At 32.0% G+C, this 17,175-nt stretch overlaps 1 protein-coding gene across 6 annotated transcripts in view; it reads left to right on the forward strand.

Annotated features, from left to right (window-relative positions):
- Nucleotides 1-4,380: 4,380 nt before the first annotated feature.
- Nucleotides 4,381-17,175, forward strand: part of LOC106459142 (CDK5 regulatory subunit-associated protein 3-like) — a 30,171-nt gene continuing 17,376 nt past the window's right edge. The window contains exons 1-6 of one of the 6 annotated variants that reach the window (XM_013918728.2): nucleotides 4,381-4,463; nucleotides 6,322-6,441; nucleotides 7,335-7,386; nucleotides 9,326-9,457; nucleotides 12,352-12,501; nucleotides 13,085-13,173. In XM_013918728.2, coding sequence (XP_013774182.1) covers nucleotides 6,436-6,441; nucleotides 7,335-7,386; nucleotides 9,326-9,457; nucleotides 12,352-12,501; nucleotides 13,085-13,173 — 429 coding nt within the window. In that variant the 5' untranslated portion in view covers nucleotides 4,381-4,463; nucleotides 6,322-6,435. Of the gene's footprint in view, nucleotides 4,541-6,321; nucleotides 6,442-7,334; nucleotides 7,387-9,325; nucleotides 9,458-12,351; nucleotides 12,502-13,084; nucleotides 13,174-17,175 lie in introns of all 6 variants that reach the window. The other 5 variants (XM_022385571.1, XM_013918729.2, XM_022385572.1 and 2 more) reach the window with 5 other exon arrangements.

The following is a 17,175-nucleotide window of genomic DNA, read 5'->3' on the forward strand; positions in this document are numbered from 1 at the left end:
GCAGACAAATAGCTGCATCCTGTATAGCAAGCAATATTAAGTCGTAACCAGCTGTGACATAGAGTAAACGTTAACATACAGCATCTACTTATAGTAAGAATAACAACAACAAACAAAATGCTTCTAACGTCTATTCAAAACTGGTGACCGTAGGACAAGCTTTCATTAAATTTCCAAATCGAAGACATGATTTTTGGTGACAGTGCTTACCAAAACGTTGCTACTCAATAGAAGTGTGATGAAAAGTTTGAAATGACTTTTGTATTAGGAAGGTCGTTATTCATGTTTACACCTTGTGTATATAACATAGATAGTTGCACTTACCAAGTTGGAACTGGCGGCATCAGAGTGCATTATTTTAACAAACGCAAATACATAAATGAACATATAGAGAGAAAGGGTTAATCGCATTATATATAGCAAAGTTGGAGCAACACTCTCATCTGCAAAGCAAATGATGCGATTGCGAAAGAGAACCTTCCCACTCAACAATCTGTTGTGATGAAAGATGGTGATTTGCTGTGATGACGTCAACATGAAAATAAACTTGGATTTCAAACTGACAAAGACAAATAAATCAGAAGTTCAAAAGCTTCTAGGGGATTCTTGAAATTAACAGCTATTTTCATGAAAAAGATGGCTGATGAAACTTGAATCACAGTAATCCCATTCGACCACATACCCGACAGCTTTCCAGATGACGTACTGATGGACTTTTCTGTCTTTGGTCTGCTTTAAACGTAGTATTGGAAGCCAACATATAAAGGAAGCATGAAATCTGGAGAATCGTTCTTATAAAATACAACTAAGCTTAAAAAAATATATAATAATCATAACTTGAATGCAACTTAAAAACTTAACTTTACATTATATATTTGTTTCTGGGTGATCAAGTAAATTTTAATACACTTTCTAACGGAATGTAGATTACTAACGTGGAAATATCATTACTATTTTACATTTTGTAGTGTCTAATGTATAGAGAGAAGCTGCGTTTATGGTATCATATACATGAAAAAAAAAAAGTAAACATTTTAATTCGTTACATTAATTGAAAATAGGCATCTTGTGTCTTGAAAAAATAAACCAGTATTCCAGGAAGACTTCATAGCTATTCGTTAGCTATAAAGTTAAGACTGTGGTGCAACATACAGCATTACTAACAGCAAAACACAAAAACATGTATCAGTTATAACACTCCAAGTAACACTTCTAAATTTTATTGGACAACCTAACGATAAAACAAACCAATTGGAAGCTTCATGTGCCACACTGAACTTCTAACCAATCAAAAATATACTCTCTAATATCATTTATGGATGGTCTCCTCCTATGGCATCTTATAATCGTTGCTAATAATACATGTATTTTTGCGTTTGCTTCTCTGTATGTCAAAAATAAGGATTTAAGTTTTTATAAGTTATATTAATAAAATTATAAAAGAAAGCGGGACTGACGAGAGGGGCAGCTGCCCGGGGGCCCGGCAGTGGGATATTCCGTAGCTCACTAGAAATGCATGCTACTTAATGAGTTAAAATGGCTACTGCTTTTTTTTTTGCCCCCCAGTGGCACAGCGGTATGTCTGCGGACTTACAACGCTAGAATCCGGGTTTCGATACCCGTGGTAGGCAGAGCACAGATAGCCCTTGTGTAGCTATGTGCATAATTAAAAACAAACAAACAATACTGCTTTTTTAGGGATTCATGAAGAAATTTATCCCCTAAACTTATTTTATGAAAAATCAGTAAAAGTCAATAAATAGAATGAAAGGGGCCCGATGATATTACTGACCACGGGGCCTGGGCTGGCTCTCGACGCCCCTGAAAGTAAGATACTTCATTATAAACTAGAGGGGCAATCAGTAGAGCGCATACCTCCGCCATGCAGCGTTGATCATATTCGGCTCTCAAAAAATACGAAAATGTGTCCATATGTCCGTTATCAACGGACACGGACCATTTTTGGCAGATCAATGAGGAATAATATTCTACATATGTCCACCAAGTTTCTTCAAAATCCGATCATTTTTGACTGTGTGATAGAACAAAATTAGTGTGAAAAATTGGTCCCCATGTTAACAGATAGGGATTTTTTTACTTTCTTGACCTTATGTTAATCTTGACCCTCTAAAAACTAAACACTTCTAATTTGGGTCATATTACAAATGTATACCAACTTTCGTCAAAATCCATCCAGCCGTTTTCGAGATATTTTGCTGACAAACACACACAGAGGAGAGAAAACATAACCTCCGTCTACAGAGGCGGAGGCTAACAACAACAAACAAATATTTTCGGGTGGAAATATTATTTTCTAAAGTGCATATACCTTTTTATTAAAATTCATTTACAAATCTTCACAAGACCAAATTTATGGAACTACACAACACTTGTTGATGCTATACGAATAATTTAATTCTGCGTTCGAGCTCATTTGCTAAACTCTTCAGTTCACAACCAGTCAATTCAGAAGTTGTAAATGCCGGAACACTGCTGGTTCAAGCTTTCTTGTAGACTACCCCTTTCAGGAAAGTCCTGTGAACTTAAACAGGCAAATGATTTTTACAGCTTACTGCTCCATCTAACGGCAAAGAGGAAACTTCAATGTAAGGGTGCTGAATTCTATCCATTAAGAGTGCAACTTTTGGTATATATTAGTGTTTCTGTTTGCAACATGATAAAAGCAGTATTTTTGCTGAAGGTAATACGCCAACAACATACCACTACATTCATTATAATGTTAACAACAAAAATATTACTAATACATCTTTACATAATTTTACATCATAAAGTATATCGTATCCTTGAGTAAAGCAAAGTTACTTTATAATTTTCTGGAAGATAAATATTTTATTATTTTTTCCTAATACCGAACTTGTTTTAGTCATCCAGTATGTTCTGGCCCGAAAATTAAACTACTGGTTTTTTTACCAAACTGGCCGGCTATTATACGCATTCACTACTACTTATTGGCTGTTAGATCGGGTAGGAAACAAGCTACACTTAAATGAAAACTGGAGAAAGGATCCTGCTATTTTGTTCTGTTAGAACAAAGGCTCTTAGTGCAGTATCCCACTATTCTAGTTTATCCATGTAAATAATAATTCCTTTGGCACATTAAAAGGAGATAAAATTTAGCTCATACCAACTTGTACAAATATTTATACCACCTCTCAACTTCACGCCCCCCAGTGGCACAGCGGTATGTCTGCGGACTTACAACGCTAGAAACCGGGTTTCGATACCCGTGGTGGGCAGAGCACAGATAGCCCTTGTGTAGCTTTGTGCATAATTAACAAACAAACAAACTCAACTTCAGTACATGATCCGCACTCCGGGTGAACGGCGAAAGAGGATTAAACAAGTACGAATTTCATAAAATGACAACTGTGGCATGTAGCCTTTGTTTAATACAGAATATTAGCGTAAACTTACGACCTACATTATACATACTATTTATGAAGATATCAATTAACAAAATGCAGAATACCTGCTGAAAATTGTGGAAATTTTACCTGAATAGACATGATTAAGTTTTTAGATATATTCGTTTCTATTTATAGAAGGGTGGAGTGGAACTGTTTTTTCAACTGCGACAACTTGACTACACATTTTTATCTGAAAAATATAAAAAGTAGTTATTTATGCAGTTCAAAAAGTTTCAAAACTAAAAAAAAAACATTGAATGTTTTTGACATTTTTCTTTAGTGAGGAACCGACCGAGTTGAATAATTAATTCAAATATGCAATAAAAAAACCTTTACCGTATACAAGTTCTGATTTTAATGATTATAACCTTTCAACTCACATTACCTGGTCATCATTACGTAAAAGTTACATTCATTTCAATGTAACTTTTACCCGATGATGACTTAATACCAGGCGTCGAAACGTTACGATTATTAAATCAAAACTTGTGTACTGTACAAATTGCTGTTATTGCATTTTGAGATTAATTTTTGAAATTTTATTCTAATTACTTGAGTTCATACACGTTTCTTCAAAAACAAATATTACTGTATACAGTATAGGAATTTTGTTTTTGTTTTTCTGCTTTCGCCAAAGGGTGTTGTGATATTTATTTTATAACAACTAAAATTAAATAAACTTTCAGACATGAAAAAAGCACTGTATTGCACTTGAGGAAATCTGAGTCAAAATCACATGAAAACAAATTAAACAGCATATAATACAAACTGTATTTATACTTGAGAAAGCCGAGTACAATTATTTAAATACTGTATTATTGTTTAGTTTATTTTTAATAAAGCTTATATAAAATGTCATTTAATCCTCCACCCCTGTAAACAGTATTTTAATACGACAAAAATGCAATATTTTAGAGATGGCGCTACATCATTTCACTGTTTCTGTCTGCAACGTCGACGTGTTTTAAATTGCGTGATTTTTATTGAGGTCTTGACATTTTTGCTTGTGTGTTCAATTTTCAAAAGGTTTCTGTAGTACGCATGGTTTTTATGTTATTTTGTAGTGGAGCTGCAGCTCTTTAAATTTAAATAGACAAAGCTGTATTTTGTGGGTAATTTATTTCTTCCATGTTCAATGTTATGAATTAATATCATTAAGATTAGGTTCTCACTAATCTGTTCTGTACAGTAGTCACTATAGTATAGTTAGTACTAGTAGTAGTAGTATTACTAGTAATGATGAAAATTTAAAAAAAATCTAAGGTTTCATTGAATATGATTTAATATTCTATCATGTGAAGTATACTATCTCTTTCATTGGTGTTAACATTACCAACCAAACAAGGCTATGTCTTATAAATCTCCTCATGAATAACCATATGGTTGCTGTATCAATATCATGTCACTTTCAATTATTACTTAAGCTAATGTCTTGACCAAGTTATTCTACTCTACTACTTCATGGATTGTTGAAGCAAAACCAACCATATGATATCTAATCAAAATAAAATGGAAATAACGTGCCTTGTCATAATGTTTTTTGGTTACACTATAGCACTAAATTACTTATCAACTAAAAAAAATTATAAAATGGACTTAAGTAAAATAATTACATTATTATTAAAGTCTGTCTGAAAAGTAATGACACAAGATAGAAATAATTTTAAAGAAATTATGATCATTTCATAAAGACCTAAGGTGTAAGTTATTTACATTTGTTTTTAATTAAACTATAATAAATTAAAGATCATGTTGTAGTTCTACATGCAAGCCTCGGCCTTAACGTTTGAAAGCACTACCAAATGATTGCTAGTTGGTTTTTTTTCCACTAACAAATTTAGGCCAATACTGTTATTTTTTAAACTGAACTGTAATTGTGGCATAATTCATTGTATTGTGTATTAAATGTTAATTAATATGTATATATATTCTGTGTCATGTTTTCAAGTATGTTTTAATATTAAAACTAAATTATATGTAGCAGTGTTTATTTTAAATTTTCCACAAAAGTTCAAAGATGCTGGATTTGAGTGGAAATTGGTTATCTAGACCATGAGCACCAACAAAGTCTGTAGTACCCCTCTCCTGATGGCTACCCTATACTAAAAAGTCTTTTATTATTAAAAGTTACAGTTTAAATAAGTGCTGAAAGCTGATGAAGCATTAAAGCCAGTAGGCCTACATGTGTGTTAATCAAGAAAATATTAAGAGGAATGTGTAAAAAACAAAAAAAAGCATGATTTCTATTTTATTATTACCTCCAATTACTAACTAGCAACCACTTGTGCATAGTATTTCTAACCTCGCTTCCACTGGCTGTGTTAATTGCCTGAGTAACCAATTGAATGAGAAAAAGCTGCATTCTTGCTATCCCCATTTCCTGTTAATTATCTTGGATATGTTGTGCAGGTCAAATGAAAATCACAACATCAGTGTGGTATTGGCAAACAACGCAGGCTTGTAATCAGAATTATAGTAGCCTTTACTGAATGTTAAAGTAAAAATTACTGAAATATATGTATTGTCAGTGTACTGATATTCAGCAGTAAGAATCTGTAAGTCTTCTTTCTGAAATGTGTACTAGCATTTATTTTGATGAAGGTTTCTAGGTTTTACTAGTAAAATTGCACACTAACCTGCAGCTTGGTAGTGTTAATTTTGTTGGATGTGTTTGCTTTTTCTGCTTGTTTTAAGCAGAACTTCCAAGAACTTCTGTTGAGGATGGTGTTTTGAAAGTCTTCCATCTTTCAAAGACAAAAGACTTTCAAAACATTGTCTTCTACACTTGTGTTTTTTCTACAACAGGCAGTTGCTGCCCATTCAAGTGTACTCATTATAAATACTCTGCCTAAACAATCTGTCAAAGAATTCAAGAACTTCTGTTTTTGACTAGGATCTATCCTGTTACATTCTGAGCATGTGCTACAAGTTCTAATAAATCAACAGAAGACTTCATTTCAACACTCCTTGATGCAAATTGTATTAATACTTTAAAGAGTTATATATAATGCAGGTGAGCTTCTCATTATCAGAGGTTTAAATGATGGCTATTAAAGTTTTTATTAATCAGCATTTACATTTCATCTAATAACTTAGTCATACTAAGAAATTTTAAGATTTTGTGAAATTATATCTGTAGTGGATATTCTTATCGTTATTAAATCGAAAAGTTTCCTTCAATGCTGGTCTTTTTAGTTGATTTTGAAAAAAGGATGCAGAGTAAGTGATCACTGTTCTATGTAACATGGAAAATAACCTAATATAGCAACTGAAGATTGTCATTTTGGTGCTACTATAGCATCCAATCTACAAAGATATTTACACTATAGCATGCGGCCTACACAGATACTATCATCATCACCATTTTAATGATTCACTAAAACATAATTTATTGCTAAATGATTTATATCTATCCACGTTTTTGTTCAGCAAATAATAATAATTTAATAAGTTGTGTGTTTCATAGGAGTACCTTAAATTTAGGTTATATATGTGCTAGTTTTGATTGTTGGAACTTATTTTATTCTGTTATATTAGCCCCCAAAACATTATCTAATGGTATTTTGTACTTTATTTGTTTAAAAGTGTTATTCATAATAATTGGCACCAATTGCAAATAAACAATAGTTAAAATGGTGATGATGATAGTACCTGTGTAGACTGCATGCTATAGTGTAAATATCTTTGTAGACTGCACGCTATAGTAGCACCGTCATTTTGTTGTATAATTTTATACTAACTAAACTATCGGGACTCAACTCTCCAAATGAAAAAAACTTATTTCCATACAAAAACTAAGAATTAATTTTTTCTGTTTTTATACAGAAAATGATAGGTATACGATCATGTAAACCTAAATATGTAACGTAAGGATACATATTTATTATGTTTGATTATTTCTTTTAGCTCCAAAAAGAGCAGGAATTGCCTATTGACATCCACACCAACAAACTGCTTGGTAAGCACTACTTATGAACTGAATGTATGTTATTTACTAAAGTATCAAACACAACTACCTGGAAGAATATGTATGCTTAGTAAAGGTGTACAATATTTAATTGAAGAACTTGTGAGTAGAAGTAAAGAAGAATGTTATAATATGTGGGCCTGGCATGACCTAGTGGCTAGGGCACTCAAATCGCAATCTGTGGGTCATGGGGGCATTATAATGTGGAGGAGTTGATGGTGGGTAGTGTTGGCTAGCTGCCTTCCTTCTAGTTTATCATTGCTAAATTAAGGATGGCTAGTGCAGATAGCCATTATGTAGCTTTGTGCAAAATTCAAAACTAACCAAGCAAACAAACATTATAATATGCTACCCACACTACATCTGCTGTATTCAGTGCTGAAGAGGTCTTTTGTCTAATACCAGGTCTCTTCAAACTGGTTAGGATACAGCTGACACAGTAGTGGAAAAGATGCTATTTATATCATTAATTATTTGAACAATGACTGTTTTGGTGAGAACTATATTAAGTCTTTGAATTGTAATTTTTATCAATTTCATATAAGTACAGTATTAGTAATAAGAATTAGATTTACGATGTAATGGTTGAGACAAAGTTTAATATTTTTTAATTCATAAGAACAAAAAATCTGTAAGTACAAAAAACACAGGTGTATTCATAACATTTGTGTTTTTAAACAAAATTTTTAAATTCATGGTACAGTGTTTATATAGATATATATTTGTGCCTTTTTAGTAGCATTAAAACCATTGGAAACATTCAGTTAGGCATGGTATACTGTAAAGATTTGAGCACTTTTGGCTTTTTCTATTTTAATTCAATAATGCATAAGGCTAATTAAAAGAAAAATACATTGAGATTCAGGAAAATATTACTTTTTAGTAGACCTTTTCAAGTTCTGAGGAATGATCTCCATTAATCTGAAAAATAATTGATAGAAAATTACATGTAAAATGTGGTATAAAGTAATTTTCATTGGAAGATTTTATCAAATATTATCAATTTACTTCTAGAAAGTTTTGCCTCAATTTAAAAAAATGTTTTATGAAATAAACTGAATATCATATAGAGAATTTTGTATGACAAGTATTAGAACTGTGTTAATCAAGATCTTTACTGTCAACCTTATCATCATTAGTATATGTTTGAAATTTCAGAATTTGTATTTTAATATATTTTATTTTCATCATAAATCTTAATTTTTTGTACCTGAGGTCATGCTATGAACTTTGAGAACCACTTCCTTTTTACACTAATAATGTAAACATAATATAAAATGTTAGGACAACAAGGGACCTGTTGGTCTATCTAGGTGGTCCCATCCACTAAACTAAACTTATAAATAAACCTTCTCATTGAAATGTTTATCAAGCCTTTCTTTAAATTCCTTTAAATTTAATGAATTCACCATACCTGAAGGCAATCCATTCCAAAGGTCAAATACCTTATTAATAAAATTTCTCAGACTAAATGCTTTCCTGTACAGATAGAAATTGCAAAAATGTAGTATTAGTTTCAAGTTCTGGATTTTATTCTTACAGGTATTGTAATCAACTTTTTTTTTTTTAAATTTATACTTAAATGTACTTCTGGTATTCTACTCTGACAAACATACATATTAAGCACCGAAGGCAGTTCTTGTGTAACCCTTCACCTTTCTTCAGACTTTCCAGTGTTTGGGTCCAATTTCTGGGGTTTTTCAAGGTTTTTATTTTGACATGCTAGATTTTGAGTCACAAAAAAAGAGTAATATATCAGAGTAATTAATAAAACTTTAAAATCTAGACCTAATAACTAACCAAAATATATCTTTACCATGATAACATATTGAATAAGAAATGAGTAGACTTATTGATCAGGAAGAATGAATACATGAGGATGTATATAATAATAATAAACCATAACAAGTGTATCATGTTTTCCCTCTAGATTGGCTCATAAGCAGGCGTGTCTGTAAACAGGAATGGCAGGAAAACATTCTTACAGTTCGAGAAAAGATCAATAATGCAATCCAGGATATGCCAGCCGTAGAAGAAATCACCCAACTTCTAGCTGGAACTTGTAAAGAACATTCTATAATATTCTTTGTATAAATGTTTCAGAAATTTATTAAAGTTTTTTTGTTGGTTCTGTAACTTTGGGCATAACTGCATTTATTGGGACTTTGTTTTTGATTTAATTAACCTATTTCAATCATTTTAATATAATTTTTGTTGCTAGTTTTATTTTACATGTCTTTATTTCTGTCATGTTTAAATGTTATGTTTTTTGCATTAAGTATATCTTACATAAATGCAGTCATTGCTTGTATAAGTACTTATAGTAAAAGTATGGTAATTGAATCTCAATCATTGTCATGATTAATAGCCTATGTAGTCTCTTAAGTCTAGTTATTAATTAACTATCCAGACAAGTAGATAGCACATTAATCTTCTTATGAAGAAGATTTAATATCAAGTCCCAGCCATAACCACCACAGACACAGACTTTCTCAATACATCCCTAAAGATGGCAGTAGACTGGCAACCAAAATGTCGGAATAAACTAGTTAGTAATTAATAGTTTGTAATGAAACAAATTTGTAACAAATTAATAATTCAATTTGTTGGTTATATAGACTGATAACCACAACAATGAGTGCTTATATAAGCTTAGAAGAGTAATAAATGTTGCCCTGTTTTGTGTTTACAATTTACTGTTTTAACTAGAATTTTTCATTACTATTATTCATAAAATTTAAGTAGGATTATTCAGAGGGTAATGGAAATGGTTCAGAGGGATAATACTAGGATTATTCAGAGGATAAAAGGGATATTTTATGGAGATAACAGGATGAGAAGACACAAGTTTAAGATTTGGAAAAAGATGGTCTGGTTGACTGATTGATAGTTTTGAATTAAGCACAAAGCTACACAAGGGGCTATCTGTGCTCTGCCCACCACAGGTATCGAAACCCGGTTTCTAGAGGTGCGAGTCCGCAGACATACCGCTGTGCCACTGAGAAGGCAGATGGTCTGGTTTCCAGTTAATACATTTATATTTTTCTAACAGGGTGACTGGCATATTGAATGTCAGCAGTAGTGGAGACCAGCACTTTACATGAGGTTAAGCGGGGAATTGATGATTTCCTGAAAAATAGGTTTAAATTTTTACTTTTCTCGAGAGTGGGTGTGCAAGGACAGCTTTAAATGATCGAGATATTCCTTGTTGTCCACATGTTATGTATAAGATGAACGTTAAAACACTTCACACCAGTATTGTAGGTCTTAGTCTATTTTTCATATCATTTTATATGTTACTAATGCATGTTTGCAGCAAATATTAATAACATCACTAATATAAAACTAGTCAGAAAATGGTATTATCCCTCTGAACCATTTCCATTACCCTCTGAATAATCCTAGTATTATCCCTCTGAACCATTTCCATCAGGTAAATTTCTTTCTTTTTAGATAAGGAGATCAGAACTACATAGAATTGTAAGTGAAGTGTAACTGATGACTTGTTCTGAGTAATAATTACCTCTTTTGACTTGTAATTTATACGTCAATAAATACACTCTGAAATTGTATTAGTTTTACTACCAACAAGAGACCTCTGCCTGAATGGCTTGAGTGACTTATCCATCACTATGTCTGTTTTTCAGTCATGCTATTGAGTTGGTTCCAATTTATATTAAACATGATCCACACTATGACAAGCCAGTGACATCATTATATTGCACTTCCTATATTTAAAGGTTACTTGCCAGATATTTGTCCAATTTCCCAATTGATCCAAGTCATTCTGTAATACATCAACATTCTTGATACAACTAGAAATATCCAATAGTTTAATGTCATCAGCAAACTTTACTAATTATGCCCCTGTCAATGTTGTTAATGCAAATAAAAAAAATTAAAGCCCAAACACTGACTTCTGAGATGTTACACTAGTATAAAGAATTCAATTTGACTAGACTTCATTAATGACAATGTTGTGCTTTCTGCCTTCTCACTATCCTACAAACCAATTAACTGATTTTTCCCTAACCCCTGTGGCCCAGCATGGCCAGGAGGTTAGGGCACTTGACTCACAACCTCAGGATTGTGGGTTCGATTCAGTGGGGACATTATAATGTGATGGCCAATCCCACTATTCATTGGTAAAAGAGCTGGCAATGAGTGGTGATGACTAGCTGCCTTCTCTCTAGTCTTTCACTGCTAAATTAGGAATGGCTAGTGCAAATAGCCCTTGCGTAGCTTTATGTGAAAATCAAACCAAATCAAAACAATCCCTTATCTCTACTATGGTGATTTTCTTAGCTTTTGTGTGATACCTTATCAAAAGTCTTTGAAAATCTAAGTACACTTCATTTCCACTGTCCAGGACTACAAGTAACATCCTTGAAAATAAATAACATATTAGTAAGACAAAATATCCTTTTAATGAATCCATACTGGCTTTCATTTTTGATGTCACAACTGTTGCAAGAACTCGTTTTGAAATTTATTTTTGTTTCTCAAAATACATTTCATCAGTTTAAATGAATACAGATTTATAAATTAAAGTCTGAATATTTATCCTTTATCACTGTTTATTACATTTTCCTTCAGATAGTTATTGTGTTCATAAGGTTCAGCTCATTCTACCAAAAACTTCTTTAACACGGTTTTTCTTAACAGCATGAAATGTTTATAGAAAGTAGTTGATTGACTGTTCTAAAAACTATAATAGTGTATGAAGTTCATGAACGGTTCTAATTGTGTTGTTATTCTATCAGTTACACACTTTTTTTTTGTCAATTAGATATATTTTATGCAGTTATACATACGCCCCTATAATAGTGTATGAAGTTCATGAATGGTTCTAATTGTGTTGTTATTCTATCAGTTACACACTTTTTTTTTGTCAATTAGATATATTTTATGCAGTTATACATACGCTAATTACAGCTTTAATTTTTTACCTTTCAGACATAAATTACTTTCATTGTCTACAAATTATTGAACTACTTAAAGAAACAGAATCTGACTCTAAGAACATTTTTGGTCGATATTCTTCACAACGAATGAAAGATTGGCAGGAAGTAGTAAAACTATATGAAAAGGATAATGTCTTCCTAGGTAAGTTTTTTATCTTTTGAGTGTTCCAAATTTCTCAAATATATTGAGTGTACTCACTCATGCTCTTACTGAAAATGATCATAAGTCTGAAATAAAGCATCAAGCATAACATTTATGCCCTTCTTTGGATGTACTCATTGGATAGGTAAGTTATCAGAAAAAATTTCAAACATCTGATGTGTTCTTACTAATAACAGAAAGGGTAGTGTGATATAATTAGGACTTGTGTCTATATTTTTTGAATTGTAAGCATTGAGTTAACTGCTTTATTATATGAAATTTAAACATGTTTCATGTTGAAGATGGAAATAATAGTTTGCAGTAGTTTAGAGCACCATTACTATTTTTATTAATGCCAACTAACATAGTCAGTGTTATGTCTTTGTTATGTTAATCTATTGTTTTATGATGTAGAAAATGTAAAATACCTTTTTATAACCTAAATAAAGACTGTCTGATAACTCTGCCTCTTTTTTTCTATCATAAATATTTTTTCTGTGTTTTGTACCAGTTGTTTTCTTTATTTGGAATTACTTAATTTTTTGCAGACTGGGAGATAATTTTGTTTGTTTCTATTTCATAGCTGAAGCAGCTCAATTACTGATCAGAAATGTTAACTATGAAGTTCCATCACTGAAGAAACAAATTGCTAAATGTCAACAAACACAGGAGGTAAGATTCAGTTTTTCACAGCTACAAAGAATACAAGTTTTATGTTTGGCTACATATGTGGACTTTTGAATATTGCTGCTATTAATGTTGCACTTAATAGTGTATATTGCGTTCTGATGTATGATGTTTTTTGAACATTTTGATCACTAATAATAAAATGTGTAATTCCTGAATTTAAAAAAAATTCTGTTTAACTTTTCTCACGCGTGTCTACAAAGTAAATCTATAGATTAATGTATCCTCATAACATTATAGCTATATTCAAAGAATTAGTATGCACTTTTTAGTTATTAGCTATTAACTTACTTTTGATCAAGTTATTAACGTTTTAATGTGTTTGTGTATATTGTTTACAGGATGATTACAAAGAAAACCTTACATTTAAAATGAAAATTATGTAGAGATTGGAACCGAGTAATAAAAGCGTAGGTTGGTAATATGTTGTTAGAAAAAAAGATGTTTGTGAACAACTTCTGTCACAGTTACAGTTCTTATTTATCTTTAATTCTATTAATAATATAATATCTCCATTCTAATAACTGATTTGGAGGATAATGTTTAGACACATTGGTGTCTTGTATTCTAATATTTCTTTCTTATCATTGTTTTTATTTTATTTATTTATGTTTTGTGAGAAACTACCTTCCCACATCTGGCTGCAGACAGTGAAAGGTGGTTAAGATGTAGGACATTGTGGGCTAGAGCACCCACATCTGGCTGCAGATAGTGAAAGGTGGTAAAGATGTGGGACATTGTGGGCTAGACCACCCACATCTGGCTGCAGACAGTGAAAGATGGTAAAGATGTGGGACATTGTGGGCTAGAGCACCCACATCTGGCTGCAGACAGTGAAAGGTGGTTAAGATGTAGGACATTGTGGGCTAGACCACCCACATCTGGCTGCAGACAGCAAAATATGGTAAAGATGTGGGACATTGTGGGCTAGAGCACCCACATCTGGCTGCAGACAGCAAAAGATGGTAAAGATGTGGGACATTGTGGGCTAGACACCCACATCTGGCTGCAGACAGTGAAAGGCGTCCCACATCTTTACCATGGAGGGCTAGAGCACCCACAACTGGCTGCAGACAGTGAAAGGTAGTAAAGATGTGGGACGTAGTGGACTAGAGCACCCACATCTCGCTGCAGACAGTGAAAGGTGGTAAAGATGTAGGATGTTGAGGACTAGAGCACACACAACTGCCTTTCTTTTTCTAAGCATGCGAGTCCGGCGAAGTTGAGGTTAAACTGGATAGACGGTATACCCCAAAATAGTTTGGGTCTTACTTCCATCGGTACCTAAAAAAAAATACAGGGCACATTACATAATGACCCACCTTATGATTTGTGTCCCGGTGTTCAATATGTATTTTGTGACTGCTAATTTTTTTTATCTCCGTTAAATTAAATCATATTTCATCTAAGGTTTGGATATGCTGTGTATAATTCACACTATCCTTTCTTGTCATGTAATCTGTATTATAACAATTTTTGTAGCTTTATTAAATAGTTATCAGAGAATTTGTATTTAATTGTTGTAAGTTCCCAAGTTTAGTATAGTACAGTTCTTTGCGTTTACTAAGTGTTCAGCTTCCAAGCCTAATATTTCACTATTCTCCTCGTTCAGAACATGTAAAAGTTATCAACTCTGGTAAAGTATTATTCTTAAGTTTCATGTTTCCAGTTGCCAAGTCTATACATTTAATACTGTTCTAGTTTATAATGTATGCATCTACTAATACCACTCTGGTGTTTCTGTAGTTGTCTAAGTTTCCAGTTACTAAAACTAGGATAAGAAAATATTAAATAATTAAAAGTAATCTTAAATAAACAATTTATAATTTGAAAATCAAGACCATGTTATTTAACAAAACAGTAATCCTACATTTATAGGGAATTTCATGGATATGCACCATTGATGCTACTATAGGGAACCAATTTGATTAGATTGACGTACAGAGGTGTTGTACGGTTCAAACAATGAAGTCCATGGTTAAATCAAAGGCTAATCTTTATATTGTGTGGAAGTGTATATTATAAAAAATCTCGCACTGTAGTACTATACTTATTTATAAATTTTACGAATTGATTATACTAGCATAATATTGTGAATTATTTAGCCGGACATGTTGTTTAATATACTAAGACATAAATGTGGAGCCAATCTATCATTCGCTGTACCAGTTGTCACCGAGTTGTACAGCTTTGGGGAGATTCCACCCATAATTACTGATGTAGTAGTATAAGTAATATTTTTATAATTGTTTTACATACAATAAAATATATCTACAGTTAATTTCCCTCTTACTAAGTAACATTTTTATAATTGTTTACATACAATAAAATATATCTACAGTTAATTTCCCTCTTACTAAGTAACATTTTTATAATTGTTTTACATACAATAAAAAGTAAGAGGGAAATTAACTGTAGATAACATGCTGTTAATTTGGATTCAACTTTCACTTAATTTTCTTTACTTCTATTAGATTGTAATTTGTATTTTGTTTTTTTAAGAGGTTTTTAAGATGGGTTTGTGTTATTAAAGAGTAATTATTACCAAAGCTAAAGGTCAGACTTATGAACAGTCTAAGGATATCCAGTAACAGAGTTCAAGAACCGTGAAAAATGTGTTTACCCTATACCAACCGTGCAAACTTTGAATGATAAAACATAACACAAGTTGTAGAGGTGGTCACCCTCATTGTCGAGATACTGTTAATAAAGTTCTTACAAAACATAGGTAAACGTGGAAACTTGAGGTCACTACTCACGAAGTAATGAAAAAACCGAAAGATATATTCAGAGAATATTCTTAAGATCTACGTGTAAATAAAAACAGTTGAAGAAGGAAATATATCTACTCCAGAAAGTGTTACCATGTTTTAGCAAAATAACAGAATTGTCACCTATGTCAACACTGTGTGTGTGTATTCGATATAACAGAGCTGTCCACATCAGTAATGCTCCTATACTTCTATGAACACTTGTAGTATGAAAACATGACTAAAACGGTATATTCTACTCACACTGGTTAATCAAAACTAGGAACCTAGCAGTGAGTGTGTCTTATTTTTTTTTGTAGGTATACAAGCTTTCTATTATCATATGCTGAGTTATGAATATCTATAACATGTTTACGGAACAGTTTAATTTACATTTAAAAACAGAGACACTTTGAAACATTTTGATTTAGTACAAAAAACACTAAATTTTCTTTAATAAAATCTTTAACCTGTACACAAACTGATTTCTCTGTAGAAACAAGATAAAACTATGTACATGTTCTAGATATTGTACAGTAGGATTTATCAGTAACAGAAAGAAATTAATCTTTCTATATGTAATCTTGCATTCAATATGGCACTCATTTACTGCCAGTTACGCTGGTATCTACACTTTCACCCAAACAAGATTAATTACAGAGCTTAGTGTTGTTAAACAAATACATGCCATTATTAGGGCCTTTCTTCTTTTGTACTAGATAATATCTGTTAAAATAAATACAGCAGTGTGTACTGCACATAATCACAACAAATCAGAAATCTTACACAACTTCATCATTTTCATGAATGCAATTAAATATACCTAAAAAATTAAATACAACAATTTATATATATATATATATATCAAATTCATTTTGTTCACAATGTATGCATGTTTGTTATATGACGTGATACACTGCACATTGTTTTACTCACAATGTATGCATGAATGTTTGTTATATGACCTGTGATACACTGCACATTATTTTACTCACAATGTATGTATGTTTGTTATATGACGTGATACACTGCACATTGTTTTACTCACAATGTATGTATGTTTGTTATATGACGTGATATACTGCACATTGTTTTACTCACAATGTATGTATGTTTGTTATATGACGTGATACACTGCACATTGTTTTACTCACAATGTATGTATGTTTGTTATATGACGTGATACACTGCACATTGTTTTACTCACAATGTATGTATGTTTGTTATATGACGTGAT

This window comes from Limulus polyphemus, unplaced genomic scaffold (genome assembly GCF_000517525.1).
Source record: "Limulus polyphemus unplaced genomic scaffold, Limulus_polyphemus-2.1.2 Scaffold566, whole genome shotgun sequence".
In the NCBI taxonomy this organism is placed as follows: Eukaryota; Metazoa; Arthropoda; class Merostomata; order Xiphosura; family Limulidae; genus Limulus; species Limulus polyphemus.